General features: G+C 46.6%; 2 protein-coding genes across 2 annotated transcripts; one reads left to right on the forward strand and one right to left on the reverse strand.

The window, feature by feature from the left end:
* Positions 1-1,567: 1,567 nt before the first annotated feature.
* On the forward strand, positions 1,568-27,312 carry Plcd4 (phospholipase C delta 4). The gene is made up of 17 exons (XM_050129580.1): positions 1,568-1,760; positions 4,985-5,079; positions 5,215-5,373; positions 6,464-6,692; positions 8,063-8,192; positions 9,942-10,173; positions 14,962-15,163; positions 16,672-16,816; positions 17,869-18,021; positions 21,490-21,684; positions 23,221-23,377; positions 24,094-24,210; positions 24,768-24,940; positions 25,547-25,682; positions 26,150-26,299; positions 26,378-26,485; positions 26,980-27,312. The coding sequence occupies exons 2-16, from the start codon at positions 5,058-5,060 to the stop codon at positions 26,482-26,484; spliced, it is 2,307 nt and encodes a 768-aa protein (XP_049985537.1). The 5' UTR covers positions 1,568-1,760; positions 4,985-5,057; the 3' UTR covers position 26,485; positions 26,980-27,312.
* On the reverse strand, positions 11,706-12,080 carry LOC126492922 (60S ribosomal protein L36-like). The gene has a single exon (XM_050129579.1). It carries the CDS (start codon positions 12,061-12,063, stop codon positions 11,746-11,748), a length of 318 nt encoding a protein of 105 aa, XP_049985536.1. The 5' UTR covers positions 12,064-12,080; the 3' UTR covers positions 11,706-11,745.
* Positions 27,313-27,353: the final 41 nt, after the last annotated feature.

Below are 27,353 nucleotides of genomic sequence, written 5' to 3' on the forward strand. Positions count from 1 at the left end.
CTCATAGGAGTTCCAAATATGTGTCCTGTGCACATAGCTGCCTTACCTGCCATCAGCTGGTCCAGAAAACCACATGCCACAGTCTTCCCAAGGCAAGATGAAAGCAGAGCCTAGCTGCGGTGCTTGGGGATGTGCAAGGGCCAGCTGTCTTCAGTGCGCCAACACGACATCTAGAAACTTCCAGGACCTTAGTTTTCATCCATGAAATATAACATCCCCACCTAATCTGGTTCCCTTACCCCCATCTTGAGTTATGTGCCAGCTAGCTATTATATGTCTTCGGAAGGAGCTCGCTCCTGTATGAGTGTCCTCCCAGCTCCACTTTACTGTTCTTTGTCTTGTTTTTAGCAAAGTTGGACTTCATAATTAAGAAAGGTTTTCAACAGTGATTTTTAAGTACAAAATAGAAAGGTGCTCAGTAAGAAAGATACCTGGGCCAGGCGGTGGTGGTGCATGCCTTTAATCCCAGGCAGAGTCAGGAGGATCTCTGTGAGTTCGAGGCCAGCCTGGTCTACAAAGAAAATAAGGGGCTGAGTGAATTATTATAAAATGAAGACTTCCAGGGCAGCCAGGGCTGTTACACAGAGCAACCCTATCTCGAAAAAGAAAAAAAGGCACATGGGGGTGGGCTTCCTTAATACCTTGCTTCATTTTTATACCTTTGTTATGTATGGCCAGGTATGGTGGCTCTTGCCCGTAATCCTAACAGTAAGGCAGGGGGTTGTGAGTTCAAGGTCAGCTTGGCTAAATAGCAAGACTCCCATCTCAAAAATAAATAAATACCCTGGCATTGAATAAATGATTACAAAAGGAAAGAGGGGCCTGAGGATGTCGTTCAGTCAGCACAGTGATTACACAGTATCTGAGAAGACCTGAGTTTCATCTTCGTTACCCCTTAAACTGGACATAGTGGTCCACGAGTGAATCTCGGCACTCAAGAAGTGGGAGCAGGAGGATCTAGAGTCCAAGATCATCCCCAGCTACACTTCAAGTTCAAGTACAGATCAAGTTCAAGGTTAGTCTAAGCAAAAAAAAAAAAAAAAGCCTTTCCCAACAAAAAAAAAAATAATCCATCTTATAAATGATCTGATCCGTGTAACAAGTGCGTAGAAACTGTCCTTCAAACTGATCTCTTCCCTTCTCCCTGCCTTGCCCTGTTCCTGTATCTTTACACACTTAGACTGATTGCCCTGCAAGACAGGATGCAGAAACAGAGGAGCAAGCTGGCAGAAAGAGGCGCTGTGGAAAGCAGCCAGAGGAAATGAGGGCAAAGACAGTGGTGTTCCACACAGACGCTGGCCAGAATGAAAAGCCGTGATTCTCAAAGCTGCAATAGACAGCCTTGGGTTTCACTTAGAGAGCAATTGCGGGATTTGGGTCAGTCTGTAAGGGGTACCGGTAGGGAGGCAACAAGATAAAAGACAGCCAGGCTCCTTCTCCCTGGAGACGCATTGTCTGTCAACCTCAATCCATTCCCTTAATCCTTTTCTGCCTCCCCACCCCCACAACTCCTCACTTGACCAGTGTCCTGGGCCTTTAAGAGTTAGAACGGCTGGACTGAGGAAAGCGCTCCCACCTCTCCCCAGCCTACTCCTCCTTGGCTGTAACTCTGCCAGTCAGGGCAGCAAACTGCAGTTGAAGACTGCAGTCAAGTGCAAAGGAGAAGAGGAGCCGGGCTGAGCCTTCCCGTTCTCCGCGGAGAGCACTGCAGAGCTCCGGAGGCGTTGCTGGCAGACAGGATCGCTGCTATCTTACCCGCGGTAAGAGCCCTGGAGCTCTAACCAACCAACCTCTCTCCACGCCTGCCTGAGTCCTAACGCAGCGCTACAGGTGCACACCTATCTTGATTAGGTTAAACTAGGCTCCTTCTTTTACCCTGCGGCTCCACCAGGCTCTCTCCCTCCTCCTCGTTCTCTTCTATTTATCCTCTGACTCAGTTTTGTTTGTTTGCTCTGGTTTCTCGAGACAGGGTTTCTCTGGGTAGCCCTGGCTAGAACTGGCTGTCCTAGAACTCATTCTGTAGACCAGGCTGGCCTCGAACTCAGAGGTCCGCCTGCCTCTATCTCCCGAGTGCTGGGATTAAAGGCGCGTGCTGCTACCACCGCCAGGCTTAAACAGTTTTGTTTCTGGCTGTATCAGTCACATTTATTATTATTTGCTTTTGTGTTTGTTTTTCGAGACAGGGTTTCTCTGTAGTTTTGGATCCTGTAGACCTTGGCTGATCTTGAACTCACAGCTATCCTCCTGCCTCTGCCTCCAGAGTGCTAGGATTAAAGGCATGCACCACCACTGCCCGGCTTCAATCACCCTTTTATAGAGAAAACTCTTATCTGTCCAGGGCCATGAGTGCTAACGCTAGCCACTTCTCAGAGGTAAAACCACCGCAATAGGAGAAGAGGCAGAATAAGAGTAGCTACTCATCAATAAAGATATATTAATAGACTGTTGAGGGTTAACAAATGAGGACTGTCTAAAACCCACGAGGGATCAGAACTCCTGGCAGTAGGAAGATAATTTTAAGACATCCTTGGAAAGAGTCAGGATTGGAGTTCTGTGCTTTGTTCCTTGCCTGCTTAATAAGCCAGGCAAGTTCTCGGTACGCCAGCCTGCTGTGTGCCATGGGACTTGAGACTGCAGACAGCTTCAGGATCTGTAATGGGGGAACGTAGGGCTTCCCAGACTTGCCTTTGTACCAGGAGTGCTTGTTAAGATGCCCACTAAATATCCTCACACCTCATCCTTGGAAATTTTGATCTGGAAAATTCTTTTTTTTTTTTTTTTTAATGATCTGGCAAATTCTAAGAGACTCTTCAGGAGATAGTGATCTCGGCTCACGTCTATGTGCTGTGAAAGCCTGTAAATTCTAACATTCTAAGGGCTGTGACCTGTGACCAGCGCCATCCCACCTGCTTTATCTGAACCAGGTTAGCCATAACCCCTAGGAACTAGATAAAATAGTTCTCTTCCTTCCTGCCCCTCAGAAAGACATTTGAGATACCCTGAATCTTACTGTAATGTTATTGGCATATATGTTTTCACTTCCGAACTCCATCTGTAGGTGATACAACACTGCCTGGAGGCAGAGGATCAAATCTTGCTTGCTCTGTAATACTGGGCCAATAGTACTAGGAAAGTTTGTGTCTTTATTACAGAGGTTATTATCTGAATCTTCAAAGATTCCAGATGTATATGTGTTACTCTCCCTCTTCTCTCTCTCTCTCTCTCTCTCTCTCTCTCTCTCTCTCTCTCTCTCTCTCTCGGCAGGCTGCCCTCAAACTTCCTAAGTAGCCAAGGATAACCTTGAACAACTGATTCTTCCACTTCTAACTTCCCAAGTGTTAAGATTCCCATCGTGTCTAGCTGGCCCAATCTCTCTTACTTTGAGATTTTATCCTCTGTGTCCTTACTGGTGCCCCCTCTCCCAAACCCCTTGTTTCTTCTTACCCCACTGCACCTGCATCCATTGTAACCATCCTCCCAGCAGACACCAGCAGAAACACCAAGCCCTAGAACATTTAGGTTCTAACACATTCTTAGGGCACTTTGTTTAGTCAGTCTCCTAGGATACAGGGAAAAGTGAGACTGAGAGGAGGGGCATGTTACTGAGTGTCCAAACCAATGTGTTCTCTCTCCTGGACTATAGATTCAAAATCTGTAAAGGAGTTGAGAATCGGAGCTATTGGGAATTAGTGGAGATAAAGGAGGGGAATGGCAGGAAAAGGTGATGGGGAAAAGGATGAGGAGAAGGACAAGAAGAGAACACAAAAAGCATGACTTGAGTGCACAGAGAGGATTGTGAGAGAGAAAAGAGTGAGCTAGGAAGAAAGGAAAAGAAAGAGGTCAGGCATGAAATGGGAAAGTCAAGAAAATGGGAAGAAAAGGAACTTGTTTGGTGGGATGTAGGGGACCCAGACGATGATGGAGAGGAGAGAGAGATCACCAGTGTCCCCCACTGATTCCTGGCCTTCCTTCAACCTGCCTTCTGGAGGAGGCTCTTTCTAAGGGAGGAGTTGGTGAGCTCTGCACTGGTCTAGATAGACCTGCTTTCTACTGCAGTTTTACTGACTCTGGCAGGACAGCCAGTCTTCCTGGCCTCCAGTCTCCTCCATGAAGCTCAGGTCTCACGTGCTGTGGCTGAGGTGCTGCTGGCATTCTCTTGACCATACATCCCATAGCTACAAGTTAAAACCATCACTCTGGAATGGTTGGATGGGGGAAAAGGCAAAGTGATTTTCCAAGGCTGGTTTGGGAAACTGTTCTGGCTCCTGGGCTCTGTTCTCAGGCTTCCCATGTTCCAGGACATGTAAGGCTCCTGGACACAGGAACAGAGAAGGTAATTCTGTCTTCTTCAAAGCCCAAGGCCCACAAGGTGGAAGCTGACATTTAGAGGAAGGACTGACTGTCTTTTAGGTGATGCTGGGCATGGTGATTCCCATCTGTGACCCCAGCACTCCATGGGTGGGAACAAGATGATCAGGAGTTCAAGACCTGTCTTTGGCTACATGAGACTCTGCTCAAAGAAAGAACAAATAAAAGATTTTGCCCTAGAGTTTTAGAAAATTGACACAAGATAGATGAGAATGCAGACAGGGCTCCAGGAAGGAAAACTGGGGTAATCCTACCTGAAGGAGAGACAGCTAGCGTGTGGACAGATTCAAGGTTCTGATAACTGTTGGTTACAAGATGGTAGACCCTAATAATGAGAACAAGGGGAATGAGCTAGGTGTGGAGTAACGTTACCTACTGAGTGAAGGTAGCAAGAGAGTGGTTTGGAACACGTCCTGCTTTAGCCCCCCCCTGGAGATAGCCATGGGAACTAGCTAACAAAGATAGCTCTGTGTATCTTAAATTCTAATCTGTGCATGAATTGAGACAGGCTTCTCTTCACCTAGCTAAGCCTCAGAGTTAGCGAATGCAGAAGTACAGATAGCTACAGATTAGATAAAGTACCCTGAGCTCCTTTTTTTGTTCTTTTAATCTCTAGGACTCACCCAAAGCCCTTGGCTCCTCCTTGTTCCTTTAAGTGACTCTGGCACCAGCTGGTGGAGCAGTGGGTGATGGCATCTCAGATTCAAGACCGTGAGTACCCCTACAGGAGGATAGGTCTTGAGGGCAAGCCTGGGGAATGAAGGGAGTTAGATGCTGCTTACAGAGCTCCTCTGAGCCCTCCAGCCTCTTGGCTGGCTAAGTGAGCCCCTGCTTTTCCTGGCTCAGGACTGACCACTGATCAGGACCTGCTGCTGATGCAAGAAGGCATGATGATGCGCAAGGTGAGGACCAGATTCTGGAAGAAGCTAAGATTCTTCAGACTTCAGAATGACGGCATGACAGTCTGGCACGCACGGCAAGCCGATGACGTAGCCAAGCTCACTTGTGAGTGACCTTAATAGCTGTGTGTGGGTATATGGGTGGAAAGGTCTCTGAGGAATCCAGAAGTTTGAGGGCAGGGGGAGGACCAGGATCCTGTGATGGTGGTCTCTTGTGCAGGCCCGCTTGTGTGGCTCTATACAAGACGACAAACCAGCCTGTAGTGAGGATTAAATTAGTTATTACACATAGGAGGCTTAGAAGAGCCCTGGCATGTGATAAGTCTCTATAAATAATAGGTTATTTATTATGGTCATGACTGTGATCACACTGTCTAGATTAAGACCCTGGCTCTGCCACTCTCTTGGTGAGTAACTCTGGACAAATTGAACTCAGGTTTCTCATCTACAAAATGAGCGTTAACCTGCACCTACCTGTAAATTATAGAGACTCGATGAGCTAACATATGAAACACCCAGCATGAGATCTGAAACCTGGGCAAAGTTCATAAATGTTAGCCATTGCATTATTTCAGGGTGAAGTTCATAAATGTTAGCCATTGCAGTATTTCAGAGCATAAAAGCATCCCAGTAGGCCAGCTCTTATACCCGAAAACACTCGATCGCAGAATAAGCAGTCTGCTTGGAGACATATCAATAGTCACAAACCACACCACCCCGAGCTGAGGTAAGGAACGGAGGAATTTCTCCGGCTCCCTTCTATGCACCTTGAAAGAAGAAACCTTCAAACCTGAAACATAGGCATCCGCTATACTCTTGGATGTAGCTATTCTACAGATATATCTGTCCTCCTCACTAGTTCTCCTGTGGGAACCACTGTGACCTGCGGTGAATGGGGCCCATCCACTGTTTAAGATGTGGAAACTGAGAGGTTAAGTTTGGCTCTTCACACTTCTCATTGACTGGGAGTCAGAGATCTTGCCAGGTCTAGCTGAACCTCTTTGCTGTGCTGATTAAAAAAACGCTGACTCATGCCAACTCCTGAATCACTGGGTCCCCGTCACCCTGTCCACATGTCCCTGGGATTCAGCCCTCAGAAGCTCAGGTTTCTCCTCTCTGTCTCATAGAGAAAGGAGTCCTGGTCACCATCCCTCATCCCCTTTCCTCAGGGCTCCCACCTGTTTCTTTTCTGACAGTTTCAATCTCTGACGTGGAGACAATACGTAAGGGCCATGATTCCGAGTTGCTGCGCAATCTAATGGAAGAGTTCCCCCTGGAGCAAGGCTTCACCATTGTCTTTCATGGTCGCCGCCCCAACCTGGACCTAGTAGCCAGCAGTGTTGAAGAGGCCCAGATTTGGATGCGAGGACTCCAGCTGTTGGTGGATCTTGTTGCCAGCATGGACCACCAGGAGCAACTGGACCAGTATCAACCAGATGATGTTAGGGTGTCGGCAGGGGTTCCTGAAGGGGCCAGATGCTACAGACCTGGGGAAGATGGGGGGTGGGGCAGAGACAGGAAAGCCAGAGGATCCAGGTGGAGTAGAGCTGATGATTCTGAAAGAGAAATGAGCGGCTGCCAGTCAGAGCCTGAGAATAAGAGTTCGAGTCCAGACTAGGAGGGAGGGCCAGCAAAAGGTGGAAAAGGAACAAGCGAGGTGCTGCTCCTATGAGCTGAACAGACACGCCCCAGTGGCGTTCACTACCCAGGCACGGGAAGCAACTCCTAGAGAGTGCCATGGTGCAGGCTCCCTAAGATTCCTAGACTGAAGCCAGTGAGGTGACTCAGCCGGTGAAGGTGCTTGTCCCCAACCCTGACAGCTTGAATCCAATCCCTGGAGCCCACGGAGTGGGAGGACTGAGTTCCAGTCCTCTGACACCCCTGACCTCAACACACAGCGGCTTACGGACCCACCCTTCAATAAATGGAAAAGCAGTTCCTAGATTGTCCATTACTTCATGTAAACATTCACTCGGCACCAATTAGCCAGACTAGCAACGATTATGCTTAGTTTTAGGAACATCAAGATTAATGAGACCACATTTATTACTTTATTTAGTGGAGAGAATCAATTCGTGTAAATAATTTAAGTACCAAATTAGAGAACTACTTGACTCTACAAAAGAGCGTTCTGAGAAAGTGCCAGGGGAGCAGTAGCATGTGAGTTGAGTCCTTACAATTTTGGACTGGACATGCAGCTCTGTTGGCAGAGTGCTTGCCGAGCATGCAAGAAGTGCTGGGATCAATCCCAACCCCGAATACCCTGGCATGGGGACTGGTGCAGGCAATTCCAATACCCAGGAGGTAGAAGCAGAAGAATCAGAAGGTCAAAGTCATCCTTGACTATAAGTGACCCTGTCAGAGAAAGAAAGAAAAGTGGCATAATTCAAACCTGAAGAGAGAGGAAGGGAAAGGCCCTCCTGTCTGAGAGGAGAGCGTAGATGAAGGTTCGGAGAGAGCAGACAGAAGGAAGCAGGCGGGGGATGGTGTTGCTGAGACTGGCAGACACACAGAGAAGGCTGGGCTGGACCAGATCAGGTCACAAGGGTCAGGACATCTTCACTTCTATGTCAGAATTTAGGTTTCTTTCTGTAGACCATGGGGAGGTGAGTCCCTGCAGGCGCCTGAGCCATACAATGACAAGATAGATTTATGCTGGGGAGGGGTTATTCTAGCAGCAGCGTAGAGAATGGATTGGCTTGGGAGGGAGACTGGCAGCAAAGACAGGAGAGGTGTCAGTGGGTGAACACACACAGCACGGCCCACGCAGGACTTTTGCCTTGACTCGGAGCTGGATGGGTGAGTGAGTGGTTCCAGCGAGGGGACAAGAACCAGGACGGCAGGATGAGTTTCGGAGAAGCCCAGCGGCTGCTGCTTCTGATGAACGTGGAAATGGATCAAGACTATGCCCTCCGTCTTTTTCAGGTACGTTTGCTGGGGGGGATTTGCAGGAGACAGCCAGATCATGTTTTCATTGGTCAGAAAGCCCCTGACCCTGCTCAGCCGCCAGCACTCATTTGTTGAATCCTTGCTGTGTCTCTATCACCATAATCAGCTCAGTGGGACTGGTGTGGGAAATGATGCTGGCCCCCCTGTCTTGTTGGGAGGATGAATCATAATCGTGTTGGGCACTGGTGGCACATGCCTTTAATCCCAGAACTCTCGGGCAGCCGTATCTACAGAGCAAGTTCCAGGGCAGACAGAACTATTACACAGAGAAACCCTGTCTTAAAAAACCAAAAACCACAACAACAAAAAACAAACAACCAAAAAACACAAAACAAAACAACAAAACCAGTATGTTAATGTATTGGAGCCCAGTGGTGGTACACGCCTTTAAACCCAACACTTGGGAGACAGAGGTAGGTGGAGCTCTAAATTCAAAACCAGCCTGGTCTACAGAGGCAGCCAGGGCTACATAGAGAGACCCTGTCTCAACAAAACAAAACAAAAACCCCAATATATTATTATTGGACTTCCTATTTATAAGCAGAGTGTCACAGGCGCCCACTACAAAATTCCATCTGCAAACCAGGAAGTGGTGGCGCACCCCTTTAATCCCAGCACTTGGGAAGCAGAGGCAGGCAGATTTCTGTGAGTTCAAGGCCAGCCTGGTCTAGGAGAGCTTCCTGGAACTGACTCCTTAGTGACTGGGAAACCCTGACTTGAAAAACAAACAAACAGACAAAGCAAAACAAAAAATTCCATCTGCGACGTGACTAAAGAGGAGGTGACAGATTATGACTAGTGTTTGTTGTTTGCTTGTTTTGAGTCAGGGTCAAATATAGCCCAACTGACCTCAAACTCACAGTCAAACTCCTGATCCTAAATTGGGATTAAAGGCACGTATCATTGCTCCCCAATTCTTGTCTAACCATTCGAGGACCTTTGAGAGATAGAACCTTTCTGGTTAAAAATTTTCCCTCCAGCAAATTATAGGGCTAAAACTTTGTCTTTTATTTCCTGGAGTGACTTGTATGAAATGTCAGGAGTTTTTTTTTGTTTGTTTGTTTTTTTCGAGACAGGGTTTCTCTTGGCTTTGGAGCTTGTCCTGGAACTAGCTCTGTAGACCAGGCTGGTCTCAAACTCACAGAGATCCGCCTGCCTCTGCCTCCCGAGTGCTGAGATTAAAGGCATGCGCCACCAACACATTGCTCGGCAAAGTATTTATTTATTTATTTATTTATTTATTTATTTATTTATTTATTTATTATGTATACAGTATTCTGTCTGTGTGTATGTCTGCAGGCCGGAAGAGGGCACCAGACCTCATTACAGATGGTTGTGAGCCACCATGTGGTTGCTGGGAATTGAACTCAGGACCTCTGGAAGAGCAGGCAATGCTCTTAACCGCTGAGCCATCTCTCCAGCCCCCTGAAATGTCAGGAGTTTGTGAGATTTTTATAAACACATGCTAAGATGCTCTTTTTACAGGCCTGGTAGTAAAGTGCTTGCCATGTAAGAATAGGAGAATAGGACTCACGTTCTACCCTGGCATCTGTGTAAAAGGTCAGGCATGGTGTGTGTGTCAGGGAGTACCCCCAAGAGAGAGAGAGAGAGAGAGAGAGAGAGAGCGAGATTGAGTCCTGAAGCTTGCTGGCCATAACCCTACAGGACAAAGGAGCGTACCATTTCCCAGTGTTTATCCATTCCCTGTTAAATATTCTCTTGCAGACAGCAGATGTGTCCCAGTCTGATACTCTAGAAGGGGAAGAATTTGTACATTTCTATAAGGCACTGACTAAACGTACTGAGGTTGAGCAACTATTCGAGCACTTTTCATCAGATGGACAGAAGCTGACCCTGCTGGAATTTGTGGATTTCCTTAGAGAGGATCAGAAAGAAAAAGAACACGCCCGCGACCTTGCTCTGGAATTCATTGACCGCTACGAACCTTCAGAGAATGGTAAGGATACCTGGGTGCATACATGCTGAATATAGAGAATGGGGGGGGGGCTTAAAAAAAGAAAGACCCAGAGACACAGTCTTCTAATATAGGGAAGGCTGAGTCTACCCTTCTCCTGACCTCCTTTCTAATCATCTCACTGGACCACTCTCCTGAAGTAGAGCAGCGATTCCCTGTCAGGTAAGACAGAAACAGTTTTTCATCTCCAAAGAGGAAGCAAGTCTGAGTCTCCTTTCCTTCCCCATGCTCCCATTCCACATCCTCTTGCATTTGGAGAATTCCTCACCACACTAACTTTGCCCTCAGTGGAGGAAGGAAACGCAGCGGCTCTCTAGCCCTCACCTCCTTTCCTGCAGTGATTCTTTTGCCCCCACGCCCCAGGGCTCCCTGATTATTCCAGGAAGTTCTCTAAGGTCATCTTGCTTAAGTCCTTAAGCTCCTGAATCAGGAATCAGTTCAGCCTAGGCCTGGGGCAGGGATGCGGCCAAGTATCTGGCTTTTGGCAGGTATAGCTAAAACGTGCCTTCTCTATCATTAAGCTTTCCCCTTCTTTGCCCTTAGAGAACTCACTTCCCAGCCCCACTCTCACGGGCCTGTGAGAAGTTGATGTCAAAAGTAAAGCATCCACAAAGCACATTGACACACTCTACTTAGTTCAGTCCTCACCGCAGCTTTGTAAAATGGAAAATGACCAATCCATTGGGATTTCACTGAGCAACCCGCAATGTGCCAGCATCTCTGCACTCTGGGCTTGTCCTAGCCTTCTGATAAAATAGGCTCTATTATTAAGTCAGTTTTAGAAATAGTAAAACAGAGATTTTCCAATCTTCAAATAATCAAACGGGGAGCCGGAGAGGTGGCTCCACAGGTGAGAGTGTGGGCTGTGCAGGCCTGAGGACCTGAGTTCAGACCCTAGCACCCTGTGAAAGGCCAGCATGGGGAAGGGTGTGTCCGTGACCTCAGAGCAGCGGGCGGAGGGCAGAGATGCAGTCACCAGGGTTTGCTAGCTCTCAGCCTAGTTTCAGGTTCAGTGAGAAACCCTATCTCAAAGGTAAAGGGACACTGGACCTCCTCTCTGGACACCACACACACACACTTGTACACATACACACTTATACCACACTCATACACAAACACAATAAAATACAAATAAAAGAGATTAAACAACTTTCTGAAAGCTAGCAGCTAATGAGAATGGAACTGGAATCCAGACCAGATCATCCTCCAAGTAGTGTCTCTCATGAAAATATAGAGTAGGGTGATTGGGGTGGCCAAGTGACCCAGGATCTATGGGCCTCAACTTTTACTCCCACTCGTTCATTCATTCACCACTTTAGAGAATTCTTTTATTTATTTATTTATTTATTTATTTAGAGACAGGGTTTCTCTGTATAGCCCTGGCTGTCCTGGGACTTGCTCTGTAGACCAGGCTAGCCTTGAACTCAGAGATCCACCTGCCTCTGCCTCTCTGAGTGCTGGGATTAAAGCCATGCGCCACCACCACCCAGTGAGAAATTATTTTTTTTTTTTTTTTCTGCGCCACAACAACGTTTATTGAGAACGGGGAGGGAATCAGTCCTTCTTGGCAGCCGCCTTCCTCATGGCGGCCAGCACGTTGCTCAGCTCCTCCCGCTTCCTCTTGGCGCGTATGTGCGTGCCCACCCGCTTCTTGATGAACTTGAGCGAGCGCTTGTCCTTGGACACCTTGAGCAGCTCCATGGCCCGCCGCTCGTAGGGCGCGAAGCCGCACACCTTCCGGATCATGTCCCGCACGAACTTGGTGTGCTTTGTGAGGCGCCCGCGCCGCCGGCTGTGCCTCGGCTGGGTCACGTTCTTCGTCACCTTGTGGCCCTTGTTGAGGCCCACGGCCATGGGGTAGCGAAGGGCCATGGCTGCTCCTCTCCGATGGCGGCTGCGACAGGAAGCGAGAAATTCTTATTGAGTGTAATGTGCCAGGCCTAGGCCAAGCACCTAGACCAGACAGGAACACTGCCCTCCTGGAACTCAGAGTCCAACAATGTGTTAGAGTATTAGTGATTTATGGGTATACTCAGAGAAGAATAGGAACTCTAAGGCAAAATCTTTTGATCTAAACAAAAATATTTTGTCCCCTCCCCCCCCCAAAAAAAAAACTCTAAACAAAATCTTTTCGTAAGTTTGAAATAGGATTTCAAGCTGGGTGTGATGGCGCACGCCCATCTCAGCACTTTGGAGGCAGAGGCTGGTGGATCTCTGAGTTCAAGGCCAGCCTGTCCTACCCAGTAAGTTCCAGGACAGCCAGGACCACACAGTGAAACCTTGTCTTGTCTAAAAACAAAATAAACAAAAGCAAGTGTGTAAAACCATGCTAGCCAGGAAATAAGACTGAAGACGTCTGAAGAAAAAAATAGTGCTTCTGTTTCAGAGCAGGATCAAGGGCACCGATTACATCTGTTATGGCTTGAGTGTGCCCCTAACACACACATGCTAAGAACTGAATTCTCGCCAGTGCACCATGTTGAGAAGTGGAGCCTTCAGCTGAAACTTCCTACCCAAATTCCTGCCTTTTTTTTTTCTTTTTTTTTTTTTTTTTTTTTTTTTTTTGATTTTCGAGNTTTTTTTTTTGATTTTCGAGACAGGGTTTCTCTGTAGCTTTTTGGTTCCTGTCCTGTAACTAGCTCTTGTCGACCAGGCTGGCCTTGAACTCACAGAGATCCGAGTGCTGGGATTAAAGGCCTGCACCACCACCGCCCGGCCTCCTGCCATTCTTCACTCTATAATTTGACAAACCTAGATCTAGGAAGCTGGTCATGAACATTGGGGTTCCTGCCAACCAAGCCTCTCTGAAGCTAAGATATACCCAGTGAGCTTCACAGCCCAGCAGTGCAAGGCATCTGGTTCAGATTTCAGATCCTTCACTTAAAATAGCCGTGTGACGTAGGGCAAGCTATCTAACTCGCCGTAGTAGCTGTATTGCATACTGACCTCACTATGTTAGTTAGCTGCCATACATAATGTCCTTGTGTAGAGCAAGTGCCTGGTAACTGCTGGTCACTGTTGGTACTGTTTGAAGTCCATACTAAGAAAAGTGAGGTACATTGAAAGAATCAAAGGGCCATTTCCTCAGCAAGAGTATAGATAGCCTAAGGAGAAGGTGACATGTCCACCTAAATACTACAGGTCATAGCATTGGGCATATAGCTGCATAGCCCAAGGAAGAAAGCATAGATACTTTAGCCAGGTTGCTAATAACTTTTCTAGGTATATCCTTAGGCCTTAGAATGGGATTCTGTGATATCTTTTATGATAACTGTGAACTCCAAGGACTATGTACATTTAAATGGGTCAAAATCAACTAAAATTATAAAATTACTGCCTCAGGCACACAAGCCATATTTCAAATGTTCATAGATACATGTATCTAGGGCCACTGTGTCCAACAACACAGAGTAGAGCATTCTCAAGGTTGTGGACCGTGTTTCTAGGGCTGCTGTGTCCAACAACACAGAGTAGAGCATTCTCAAGGTTGTGGACTGTGTATCTAGGGCCGCTGTGTCCAACAATGCAGAGTAGAGCTTTCTCATGTGGACCATCTGTTGGATAACACTGAACTAGAATGTTTGGTCTGTTAGGTTTTTTATTTTTTATTTTTTTAGTTTTTTGAGACAGGGTTTCTCTGTAGCTTTGGAGCCTAGCTCTTGTAGACCAGGCTGGCCTTGAACTCAAAGATCTGCCTGCCTCTGGCTTCCAAGTGCTGGGATTAAAGGCGTGAGCCACCACCACCTGGCGGTCTCTTAGTTTTTTAAAACACGACTTCATGATGTGGCCAAGTCAGTAGCCCATGGCCTCTTCCTCATAAGTGATGTGATTATAGGTGTGCACCACCAGGTCCTGACAAAATATTTTCTATTTATATAAATAGAGACAATTTATTTAGAAAAGAAAATCACTCAGAAAAATTAAGGTGGGGACTCAGTGGGCAAGATGCTTGCTGCTTAACCTGATGACCTGAGTTAGAGCCCAGGGACCCACATGGTGGGAGAAGCGATGCTTGCAGGTTGTCCTCTGACTTTCACAGCTGTGCCATAGCAATGCACCCTTACACACATATCACACACATCATAGCAATGCACCCTTACACACACATCATAGCATGCACTCTTACACACACATCATCACACACATACACAAAGAAAGTAATAAATGTAAAGAGAGAGAGAGAACATGCATGCAAATGAGGACAGGAGAGCATGTTCCAGGCACTGTGGCACATCCCTTTAAGCCAAAGCACGTAAGAGAGGCAGTAGGATCTCTATGTGGTCATTTTTAGTTTTCTTCGTTTCCAAGACTGGATCTCACTATGTAACTCTGACTGTCCTGAAACTCATTATGTAGACCAGGCTGGTCTAAAACTCAGAGATCCCCTGCCTCTGCCTCCTGAGTGCCAAAATGAAAAGTGTGTGCCATCACACCTGGATCTATGTGTGTTTGGAGCTAGCCTAGTCTACATAGAGAGTTCTAAGCCAGCTAGGGCTACATAGTGAGAACCTGTTTTTAGAAAAGGAAAGGAAAGGAAAGGAAGGAAGGAAGGAAGGAAGGAAGGAAGGAAGGAAGGAAGGAAGGAAGGAAGGAAGGAAAAGAAAGAGAAAAGGCTAGATAGCTGGGAAATGTCTGTTTAAGGCACAACATGTGGCAAATTTGGGATCTGCAGACTGGGAATCAGCATCTGAGGGGTAGGACCCCACGGAGGGGGACCAGGGAAGAGGCTTATGGGTGTCTCCCTGGTGTGGTCCGCACTCCACACTCTAGGCAGACTGCTGCACATACTGAGCAAGGACGGCTTCCTCAGATATCTCTGCTCGGAGGACGGGAACATCTTCAACCCAGACTGCCTCCCTGTCTACCAGGATATGACTCAGCCTCTGAACCACTACTACATCAACTCCTCTCACAACACCTACCTACTGAGGGACCAGCTTTGTGGCCAGAGCAGCGTGGAAGGATACATTCGGTACAGTGGCAGTATCATGAGGTGGACTATCTATGGGGAACTAAGGGGATAACAGGGACTGAGACAGAGAGAGCTTAGGGACCTCAGCTCCCTGGGTACCTGAGAGACTTGGAGAACATCTTGGCTATTAGCAGAAAGGTAATGAAATCCTGCAGATAAACGGAATTCTTCTCTGTCACAAGCTAGGATATTCTGAGAATTCAGGGGTCCTAGTGTTTTTTTTTTTTTTTGAGCTAGTAAATAGAATTCTTTAAAGCAGGGGTTCTCAACATCCCTAACGCTGCAATCCTTTAATAAAGCTCCTCATGCCGTGATGACTCCAACCATAAAATTATTTTCATTGCCAGGTGGTAGCAGCGTACGCTTTTAATCCCAGCACTTGGGAAGCAGAGGCAGGCGGATCTCTGTGAGTCTGAGGCTAGTCTGGCCTACAAAGCGAGTTCCAGAACATGCCCCAAAGCTACAAAGAAACCCTGTCTTGAAAAAGCAAAAAAAAAAAAAAATATTTTCATTGTTACTTCATAACTGTAATTTTGCTACTGTTATGAATCATAGTATAAATATTTTTGGAGACAGAGGTTTGCCAAAGGGGCCAAGGCCCACAAGTTGAGAACCACTGCTTTAAAGGAAAGGCAGTGGGATGTAGAGTTAAAAAACATCCTCGGGGCTGGAGAGATGGCTCAGAGGTTGAGAGCACTGACTGCTCTTCCAGAGGTCCTGAGTTCAATTCCCAGCAACCACATGGTGGCTCACAGCCATCCGTAATGAGATCGGGAGCCCTCTTCTGGAGTGCAAGCATACATGCAGACAGAACACTCTATACATAATAAATAAAACTTAAAAAAAAAAGCTCCAGAATTAGTTCACTTTAGGTCAAATTCTAGCTCGCTTGGTGTTCTGGGAGCTAACAAGCCTTTCTCTGTTTCTCTACGAAATAGAGATACTAACTGCCCATTCTGTCAGAGTTCCTCAATCTGTGAGCCAGTAGTTTATAAGTGGTTGTTGCCGTTGTTGTGACTAATCAAGACAAGACTGAAGTCAAGGCAACTGAGTGACCCGGTGGCTTGAAGGATACAAGGACTTGTAGCTCAGCAAAGCATCTATGAGGCCCTGTGTTTAATCCTATTGGAGAGAGAGGTGCATGCCTACAATCCCAGCAGAAGTGAAGGTTGTAAATTCCAGGCTGATTGCTAAAAGACCCCATTTCAAACATCAGTGGGGGGTGGATTTCCTAGGTGTTTGAATGATTCAGGTGCTATGTTGGGACACATCCAGAACAGTGGAAATATTGGGAGGTAATGTGTAATGACTTGCTAGGGAGGATTATGAACTGGGGCTAGGTGGAGCTGCAGCCATGGCGGCCTGAGGTCTCCGTGGAGATGTTACATAAAGTGGTCTGGATGGGCAAATCTAGTAAGCGCCCCTCTTTCCAGAGCAGCGAGAGGTGGCTTCCTAGCTAGACCGCACCTTGACCTTTTCCTGCCTCTGGGGGTTTGGGGTTCTTGCAGGGCCTTGAAGCGGGGGTGCCGCTGTGTGGAGGTGGATGTATGGGATGGACCTGGAGGGGAGCCCATTGTTTACCATGGACATACCTTGACCTCTCGCATCCTGTTCAAAGATGTCGTGGCGACACTGGCACAGTATGCCTTCCAGGTAGTAGCCCCAGGCTGGGAACAACACAACAAAACAAAACAAAACAAAAAAAAACAAACCCACAAGAAGGTCTGAGGGAAATGTGACTGACTTGATCTGGTGAGGGTGCAGGGGCAGGGAGACACTGCAGCAGTGGAATAGGGACAAAAGAAGGTTCTTTGTTTGTTTCGTTTTTTATTATTTTATTTTTTCAAGACACAGTTTTACTGTGTAGACTTGGCTGTCCTTGAACTCACTCTGTGGACCAGGCTGGCCTCGAATTCATAGAGATCTGCCTGCCTCTGCCTCCAGAGTGCTGAGCTTAAAGGCATGTGCCACCACTACCCAGCCAATAAAAGTTTTAAAAAAAAAAAACGCGGCTGGAGAGATGGCTCAGTGGTTAAGAGCATTGCCTGCTCTTCCAAAGGTTGTGCCTCACAACCATTTGGAATGAGGTCTGGTGCCCTCTTCTTGCAGGCATACAAGCAGACAGAATACTGTATACATAGATAAATAAATAAATAAATAAATAAATAAATAAATAAATAAATATTTTTTAAAAATGCTAAAGCATGAGACAAATATTAAAGGATTACTATGACTCAGTGTTGGATATGTTACTAGTAATTAGTATTTATACAGGTAATCACTAGTTCCTAGTAACTACTTTAAAATTTTTCTGTTATCTATATGGGGAGGATGGGTAGGGGAACAGACAGTGGTGAGTTGGGTGGGGAACAACAGGGATCTAAGGATGAGAGGGTAATGTGGGCTCCTAACCAGGGGAATAGCCTGTCATTCACACTGAGACTGAAAACTCAAAAGGCCTCAGAAGGACTTGGATCAGATTGGTATGGTTACAAGATTTGAGGTCTCATGAGTGACCCTTAGGTGTGGGTATGTCCCAAGCGGTGGACCTGAGATCTATCAAGTTCTCACAGAGCCCTGTAATGGGGTTGGAGGAGTTTAGCAATCAGTATACTCATAAATGGGGGCCTAGAAACACACGATTTGGAGTGTGGGGGCTTATAGGATCTTATAATTCTGAAGGCACCATGCCTTCTCTCTGCCAGTTCTCGGACTACCCCCTCATCCTGTCTCTGGAGAACCACTGTACCTGGGATCAGCAGCATACCTTGGCACAACATCTGACTGAGATCCTGGGAGAGCAGCTGCTGAGTACCACCATAGATGGAGTGCTGATGGATAAGCTGCCCTCTCCAGAGGTAGGGACCCTGTGGCCAGCCAGGCGCTACTATGGCTTTCACAGTCCCTCACTATGGCTCCTACATTCCTCTTGTCCCCTTCTATCTTCACAAAGGCTATCTTGCTTTTTAAGATACCTATAGATAAGTTTTGTTTTGAAACAAGAATTCATGTAGCCAAGGCTGACTTTCCTGATCCTCCTTTCTTCAACCTCCCAAGTACCGGGATTATAGGCATGCACTACTGTGCTTAGTTTCCGTGGTTCTGGGGATCAAGCCCAGGGCACTGTGCATGCTAGGCAATCACTGTACTAACTAAGCTCCATCCCTAGTTATTTGATAGTTTTTGATAATTTATAATTTGTACAGACTTTACAAGCAATATCGAACATGGAAATTCTCCTCCATTATGATCCCAAACACATTCTTTTTTTTTTTTAAATAAGTTATTTATTTTTATATACATTGGCATGCTTCCTGCAAGTATGTCTGTATGAGGAAATCAGGTGCCCTGGAACAGGAGTTCCAGACAGCAGTGAGCTGCCCTGTGGATGTAGGAATTGAACCCATGTAGGTATTGAACCCAGGTCCTCTGGAAGAGCAGCCATTGCTCTTAACCACTGAGCCATCTCTCCAGCCCCCAAACACTTTCATGGCAGTATATATCAATAGATTTTTTTCAAGTATTACATTTATGATTTGTTTGTTTGTTTTGAGGCAGGAGGTGGTGGTGGTGCATGTGCTATGGCAAACACGAGTGTGGAGGCCAATAGGAGTCAGTTCTCCCCGCCTACCACACAGGCCTCGGAGATCAAACCTGCAGCGCCAGGCTCTCGGCAAGTGCTCTACTCGCTGAGCCGTCTTGCTGGCCCCAGTGGAATTATTCTTACTATTCCCTAAACTTCCCTCCTGCTAAACACAAGTCGTACTACTGAGCTTCTTCCAGACACAGCCACTTTCTCCTCTTCCTTATCTTTCTCTCCCTCCTTACCCTCCTTGAGATGGGTTCTCAAGAAGCCCTGGCTGATCTCAGACTTGTTCTGTGTAGCTGAGGATGCCCTTTCCTGCCTCCACCTCCCGAGTACTGCTATTACAGGCACGTGCCACACAGCCCATTTGTGATATGCTGGAGCTCAAACCCAGAAGCTTTGTCTATGACAAGGAAGCACTCTGCCAACCAAATCACATTTTCAGCACCATCAAGAGTTTTTTTTTTAAGCTTAATAAACATATATATGTACATCAGAAAAACTATGAATGAGATTACTGCCCATATTTTCTTTCTTTCTTTTTTTAAGCTTTATTTCATGCGCATTGGTATAATGATGTCAGATTCTCTTGAATTGGAGTTACAGACAGCTGTGAGCTACCATGTGGGTGCTGGGAATTGAACCCCGGTCCTCTGGAGGAGCAGTCAGTGCTCTTAACCACTGAGCCATTTCACCAGCATTTTCTTCTTCTTCTTCTTTTTTTTTTTTTTTTTTTGAAACAGGGTTTCTTAGTATAGCTTGGCTGTCTTGGAACTCACTCTACAGATCAGGATGTCCTCAAACTCAGAGATCTGCCTACTTCTTCCTCCCAGGTTCTGGGATTAAAAGTATGAGTGACTACTTCCCAGCTTTTTTTTTTTTTTCTTTTCTTTTTTTCAAGACAGGGTCTCATGTAGCTGAGGCTGCTTTTGAACCCTTGATCCTCCGGCCTCTACCTCCTGAGTGCTGGGATGATGGTGGATGTGTACCAGCTCCCCAGGTTTAGACATATTTGAGTGCTGAGATGATGGTGGGTGTGTACCAGCTCACCAGGTTTAGACATATTTGAGTGCTGGGATGATGGTGGGTGTGTACCAGCTCACCAGGTTTAGACACTATTTGAACCCGGAGCCTTGTGTCTAAATTACACCCCAGCCCCTTATCTTTTCCTCTTTTTCCTTTTCCTTTTTAAATTTTAATTTAATTTTTTATGTTTTTTTCAAGGCAGGGTTTCTCTGTGTATCTTTGTCCTCAAACTCACAGAGATCTGTCCTCCTTTGCCTCTTAAAATTGTGCACTGCCTTCCTTTGTCCTGGAACAAGCTCTGTAGACCAGGCTAGCCTTGATAGAGACCTGCCAGCCTCAACCTCCCGAGGGCTGGGATTAAAGGTATGCACCATTGGAGCTGGAGAGATGACTCAGAATTTGAGTACTGGCTGCTCTTCCAGAGATCCTGAGTTCAATTCCCAGTAACCACATGGTGGCTCACAATCATCTGTAGTGGATCTGGTGCCCTCTTGTGGTGGGCATGTGTACGTGCAGGCAGAACGTTGCTGTATATACTTAATAATTATACGCCACTACTGCCCAGGTGGTATAAGAACTTTTTTTCTTTTCTTTTTAATAGTTCTGCATTGTGCTGTTCTATGCCGGTGCCATGTAGGACTGTAATTTATCTAGTTACACATTTAGGAGACACTTAGATTGTTAATTTTCATCATGTCCATACATTTTGTCTATCCTTTTTTTTTGTTTGTTTGTTTTTTTCGAGACAGGGTTTCTCTGTGGTTTTGGAGCCTATCCTAGAACTAGCTCTTGTAGACCAGGCTGGTCTCGAACTCACAGAGATCAGCCTGCCTCTGCCTCCCAAGTGCTGGGATTAAAGGCGTGCGCCACCACTGCCCGGCTCTTCTTTTGAATTTCTGGGTTAAAGCATTTGTATTCTAGGTACATTGGTGGTGGTATTGTGATGTGCACAACTACCAACTGCCAGCCAAAGAGTTTACATTCTAGCCAGAGGTGGTAATTCCAGCACTCAGAAGATGGAAGCAGGGGTATCAGGAGTTCAAAGCCAGTCTCTAGTCAGCCTGTGCTACATGAGACCCTTTCTCAACATACATACACGCACACACACACACACACACACACACACACACACACACGGAGGGGACAGATTGCATTTTGACAATTTTGATAATTATTGTTGAGTTTTTCTCCAGAAAAAAATACCCAGTTATACTCTGACCAACAGGACAGAAAAACCACAAACTACTCCATAGTGAGATGGTTCATAACGGAAAATGGTGAAAAGAAGGGCTTCTTGTTGTTGCTCTGAGTTTTTTGAGTGCTGGGATTACAGCATACACTAGCATGCTTGACATGTTTTAGCATAGAATCCTGGGTGCCTCCTTCAGAGTGCTGGAACTGCAGGCTTGAGGGACTACCCCCTGATTCTATGCTTTCTAAATGTTCTTCCGTGATAAGACTATTCAAAAAGCATTCTCTTTTTCCATACTCCTCTATGCTTTGTATAGGTATTAACCTAAAGGAGTTTTCAAAGTGTGAAATGCGAGGACCTAGTGATTGTTTGAGAATAATTGTCTTTCTACCATATGTATGGAGGAATCAAACCCTCTGGGAAACTTCTGGCAGCTCACTCCCTTTGGCTGTAAGACCTCCACCATCTTCAGGAGGGGCTTGAGCAGACAAGTAGACAGGTCTCTTTACTTTTGTTCCCTAGCAGCTTCGAGGGAAGGTCTTGCTGAAAGGAAGGAAGTTAAGCACAATTGAGGCGGATATTGAGGATATTGATGAAGAGGAAGAACTGGAGGACTATCAGGAGTCAGAGCTGGATGCAGACCCCTACCCTGAGTTGGATGCTCTGCTTCAGCCTGAGTCCCAGGAGTTGACCTCTGGGAACAAGCACATTAAGAAGGTGAATCAGGACTAGTTCTTTGTAATGGCATTTAGTCTGCATGCATCACAAACCAAGGGCCAGTTTCTGAAGAGTCTAGAGCCAGGCATGGTGGAAACCCAAAGAGAACAATGGTCTTTCCTCTCAATGAAAGAGTCCTAAAAGTACATCTGCAGCATCATTGTGTATTATAACATCTGCAGCATCATTGTGTATTATAACATCTGCAGCATCATTGTGTATTATAACATCTACACATCACTATGCATTATACATCGCCATCATCTGCTATTGCTATGGCTCTCCAACTTCTTGGATCATGAAATCTTAGACAAAGCAGATAAATGTAGAACCATTCTAGTTGAAGCCCTCACTTGGCTCTCTCTGGGGTCCAGGTGTCATGAGGTGGTTCAAGCCTGACGGGTAGGTAGGTGAGTTCAAGAAAGAAGACAAGGAAGGCAGGGAGAGATGAAGGACCTAAGTGACTCTGGACACAACTCTGTTCTTCACAAAATCTTAAAGGCAAATCTGAAGGCCACTGGTCAGTCTCTCCCGCTCTGTCTCTGTCTCTTTCTCTGTGTGTAGGTAGCTATTTTATTGGCTGAATAAGAAGTTACTGGACCATTGATAGCTGGGACCTCAGTCTCAGCTATAATGGGATAAGTTAGAGAACATGTTTTGGAAAGGATACAGTTTGAGGAGGAGCTGGAAGTATCCAGATATAGGGAGGCCAAGTGAAGAAAGGTTCCCATTGGTGGGACCTCCGAGACCCAGGTGTGAAGTCCACATTTCTTTCTCTTGTGCAATTGCATGGCTTTCTCAGCTGACTTCTGACTTACCCTGTGCTGAAGCTGTGGTGTTTAAACCTGTTGTCAAGTGTAGGGATGACAATGGGAATTAGGAGATAAATCCAAAGATAATGCTCTGGGGTCCTCACCTTACAGGTGTGGATTGTGGGACCACCTGCATACTTTGATATAATCTTACTGGATTCATGTACTTTTTTTCTTTTTGAGGCAGTCTTGATGTATATCCCTGGGTGACCTGAAACTCATTATCTAGACCAAGCTAGGCTCAAACTCATAGAGACCCACCTGCCTCTGTCTCTTGAGTGCTGGGATTAAAGGCGTGCACCATCATGCAAGGATCATGCATACATTTTGACCAAAGGTTATTGTTCATTTATTTTTCAGAGAGGTAGGGTGACTGATGCCTCTCTGTTTAAAAATAATAAAGACTGGTTACCCAAGTAGCACAGAGACGACCTTCCAAACCCAGAGCTGAAACTGATCCAAGCAGTATATGCAGGCTGCCTTTATTCCCATCCTCATCCCCAGGTTATGGCGTGTCCGGTGTCTTGTCTGCTTATCTGTGGTACCGCTTTGGCCCAGACTCCTAGTTACAATCCTGGGTCCTCTTTCTTGCCCAACCAGGTGAGGCAGGAGGGAGAATACAGTGGGAGGCGCTGGGCAGAGGCTTAGGTTGGATGGCCACCAGCTTCGTCTCTCCAGATCACTACAGGCTCAATACCATCTTCCTGCCCACTTTCTTTTTCAGGATTCCGCGACCATCTTGTGCCCAGACCTGTCTGCCCTGGTTGTCTACTTAAGGACTGTCCCCTTCTGCAGCTTCACTCATTCCAAAGAAAATTATTATATCTGTGATATTTCATCCTTCTCTGAGAGCAAGGCCAGGCACCTTGTCAAGGAGGCAGGTCAGGAGAAGTGGGATAGGTAGCTAGCTTCAGGTCTGGCAGGCAGGTAGGTAAGTCCCAAGAAACAGAAAAAGGAAGCAATAGAGAGCTAAAGGAACTTTTCAGATCAGGTAATGAGAAAAGTGGTGTTTTTTTTTTTTTTGTTTTTGTTTTTGTTTTTGTTTTTCGAGACAGGGTTTTTCTTTGGTTTTGGAGCCTGTCCTGGGACTAGCGCTGTAGACCAGGCTGGTCTCGAACTCCCAGAGATTCGCCTGCCTCTGCCTCCCGAGTGCTGGGATTAAAGACGTGCGCCACTACTGCCTGGCCAAGTGGTTTTGTTTTTGAGATAGTCTCCCGTAACCTAGCCTGACCTCAAATTTGTTTTCATTGTGGATCACCTTGGACTTCTGATCCTCTTGTCTCTACTGCTCAAATTCTAGGATTACCCTGTATGCCATCATTTCCAGTTTGTGCAGTGCTGGGATACAAACCCAGGGCTTTATGCCTGCTAGGCAAGCACTTGACTAAGTTACATCCCTAACTCATGAAGGAAAAGATTTATGAATAGTGAACACAAAGGTCTCTGGAGGGGAAAATTTGGGGGAGGTGGTCAGCTTCCTAGAGCCAGCCTCAGATTTCAACACGAGCAAAGTAAGCTGAAAGGGTCCTTGGGGTCAGGGAAGGGGAAGACCTAACTCAGACAGAACTTCCATTCTCTTCCCTGTACCTTTTTACAGGCAACGAATTTGTACAGCACAATGCCAGGCAGTTATGCCGTGTGTACCCCAGTGCTTTGAGGACGGATTCATCAAACTTTCACCCCCAGGAACTCTGGAATGCAGGCTGCCATATGGGTGAGGAGGTAGCAGGGACTGGGAGGGAGTGGAGGATCAGCTGATGGGAAATAGATTCTCTAGTGGAAACAGGGCTGGGGGATGTTTTAAAGGAGCACTGGGGTAAGAAAGGTTGAGAAAAATGGTGCTATCTATTGGAGTGTTTCCAGCAGGTACTGACTGAGAATCATACTCTGCTCTATAGCCAAAGCTGGTTTCAAACCTTGTCCTCCTTCCTCAGTCTTCCAAGTGTGTTACCCAGCTCCAGCTGGCATCCTTACCTACTGTCCTCTTATTTCCCTGAAAGAGGGGCTAGAAGGCCAAGGAAGATATATATGCACACATGTAATACACATGCACCTTGGTGTGTGCATGTGTATGGGGTGGGGAGGGAAGGAGAGAAGAGGGAGTGGGGAAGGGGAGAAACTGGGTATGTAGCCCTGGCTGGCCTAGACCTTGCTGTGTAAATTAGGATGGTGTTATGGGAGTCCTCTTGCCCCTGCCTCCTGAGTTTACCTGTATCATCACACCCAGGCCCCAAGGTGACTTTTTCTTTTTTTTTTCCTTGGGATTCTCAGTGGCAATGAATATGCAGACTCCAGGGAGTGCCATGGATATCTGTGATGGGTTCTTCCGCCAGAATGGTGGCTCTGGCTACGTGCTGAAGCCAGAATTCCTGTGTGATATCCAGAGTTCCTTCGATCCTGAGAGGCCCATTAGTATTTATAAGGCCAAGATCCTCTTAGTCCAGGTATGACAGAAACTGTTGGGAAGAACCTGGAATAGCTGGAATAGGAGCGTGTGTGCCTATGACAGGGAGTTGCGCTGGCTCAAGTTGACAGGCATGGAATTGGTTAAAAATTCTTTGCTAGGAGTGATAGCACACACCTTTAATCCTAGGCCTGAGCTACACAGTGAGACAGACTCAAATAAATGAATAAATAGCCATATAAAATAAATTTTTTTCAGAAGAGGGAGGCTAGCCTGATTCAGTTGCAGATGTCAGAGTCAACTGCCTAGTTTCAAATCCCTTTTTAGTCATGCAACTTTAGGCAAGTTCTTTGTCACCTACGTAAACTCACCTGCATCACAGGGTTGTGAGGACTACCTGTTCAAAGTGTTACAACCCCTGGTACACACTCATGCTATAGAAGAGGCTGTTGTCATCCATGTGCTACTTTCAAGCCTCTTGACTCACTTAAAATCTCAGGTTGGAAACTAGAATATGCCATCTCTGCAGGGTTAGTTTTGCAAACTATGAAGCTATAGTGCCGTTCCTGTTTTCCCAAGGGTGAGGCTGGGAGAGGGAAGGCTGGGCTGAGCAGGGTCTCATGAAGTTCCAGTGCCCTGGTTGCAGGTCATCAGCGGCCAACAGCTCCCCAAAGTGGACAGCACCAAAGAGAAGTCCGTGGTGGATCCACTGGTGAAGGTCGAGCTCTTTGGTGTCCCTGAAGACAATAGGCAGCAAGAAACCAGCTATGTGGAGAACAACGGTGAGACTGGGCATGGGAAGTGTGGGACCAGACTGCCAATTCCTCTCCAGCCTGACCTTCATTTGGTGCAGTCTGTGTGAGCCTGCACTCTCGTTGAAGACAGTCCGGGAAATCTTGGCTCTCCCTTATAGGCTTGTGAATTGGGAAAAGTCCTTATGCTTTTAAAAAGATTTTTATTTATGTGTGTGCGTGTGCTACCTGTGTGTGTCCACAGAGGCCAAGAGGGCATCAGATTCCCTGTACTGGGTTATAGGCAGCTGTGATCCATCAGATGTAGGTTCTGGGAACTGAACTCAGGTCCACTGGAAATGGAGCAAGTGCTATTAACTACTGAGCCATTTTGTCTAGCCCCTGCTTCTGCATGTTACACCTGAGTCGTCACTTGCAAAATACTGACTAGCAATCTAGATTAAATGAAAATTCTGGGAAAGCAACTAAGTATGGTCTAATTCCTATCTCCACTTCAGGTTTTAATCCATACTGGGGGCAGACATTCTGTTTCCGGGTCCAGGTGCCTGAACTTGCTATACTGCGTTTTGTGGTAAAGGATTATAGCTGGACATCCCGGAATAAGTTTATTGGTCAATACACCCTGCCCTGGACCTGCATGAAACAAGGTGAGGCAGTCCTTGGACTCCTGGCCAATATCCCAACTCTGGTTCCCTTTCTAACACAGTCCTTCTGCCCATTTCCAGGTTACCGACACATATCCTTGCTCTCCAGGGATGGCACTAGCCTCCACCCAGCTTCCATCTTTGTGTATATCTGCATGCGGGAAGACTTGGAGGAGGATGAATCCTGAGGTGGGTATTCCACAGCAAGAGTAGACAGACATCAAGGCACGAAATTGCCTCGTCCCCTCCCCCCCTTTCCCCTAAGACAGGGTCTCACTATGTAGCTCTGACTGGCCTCAAACTCAAGAGATCCATCTACCTCTGCCTCCAGAATGCTGAGATTAAAGGCATGAGCTACTATCCCCCGTATACTTTGCCCTCTTAAGCAAATCTAGGACTTTTTTTATGAGCATTGGTGTTTCTGATAGGTGTCTGGTCCCCTGAGTTACAGACAGTTGTAAGCTGCCGTTTGGGTTCTGGGATTTGAACCTAGGTCCTCTGAAAGAGCAGTCAGTGCTCTTAACCATTGAGCCATCTCCCCAGCCGCCTAGGACCTGATCTTTCATCTAGTCTTTCCTGCCCTTTACTGTTGTGCACTCTGTACTGGAATTCCCTCCTTATTCTTGCCCTAGGCAAGACCCATCCTCAGATCTTCTGTAATTTTTCCCATTATCTCTGACTAGAAACACGAGGAGGGACTCAAAGCAGAAAAATCTACAGAAGCATTATCCCCTCCAACCTACAAGTCTCTCAAAATCCAGAGCCAACAAAAGGATCAATCAAGGATCAAGGCTCCCAAAGGTTGGGGAAGGATGCCTGACCCCAGAACTATGAGAACAATACACAGCCCTGGGACCCCACTGGACTGCTGCTCCTTAGCTGGTCTAAATAAAGCTGCTCTGCCCAATCTGGCTCCTGTATGGTCTGTCATTGTTAGGCAAGAATGGGATGTATGGGTGGGGGTGGGGCAGCATTTGGGTAATCAGGTGGATGTATGTGCTGTCACTGTGTGTGTGTGGCGGGAAAGCATGCGAGAAACAAGGTTTCCAAGGGCTCT

Source organism: Alexandromys fortis, unplaced genomic scaffold (genome assembly GCF_014885135.2).
Source record: "Alexandromys fortis isolate MF-2015 unplaced genomic scaffold, M_Fortis_MF-2015_v1.1 scaffold_319, whole genome shotgun sequence".
Taxonomy (NCBI): domain Eukaryota; kingdom Metazoa; phylum Chordata; class Mammalia; order Rodentia; family Cricetidae; genus Alexandromys; species Alexandromys fortis.

What these genes read in the sequence shown, in the direction of transcription:
- Plcd4 (XM_050129580.1), top strand. Translation starts at nt 5,058, where the DNA reads ATGGCATCTCAGATTCAAGACC. An exon ending in CACCAGGAGCAACTGGACCA is followed by an intron (nt 6,693 to 8,062) that starts GTATCAACCAGA and finishes ACTCGGAGCTGG; the next exon opens with ATGGGTGAGTGAGTGGTTCC. An exon ending in CTACGAACCTTCAGAGAATG is followed by an intron (nt 10,174 to 14,961) that starts GTAAGGATACCT and finishes TCCACACTCTAG; the next exon opens with GCAGACTGCTGCACATACTG.
- LOC126492922 (XM_050129579.1), bottom strand. Translation starts at nt 12,063, where the DNA reads ATGGCCCTTCGCTACCCCATGGCCGTGGGCCTCAACAAGGGCCACAAG.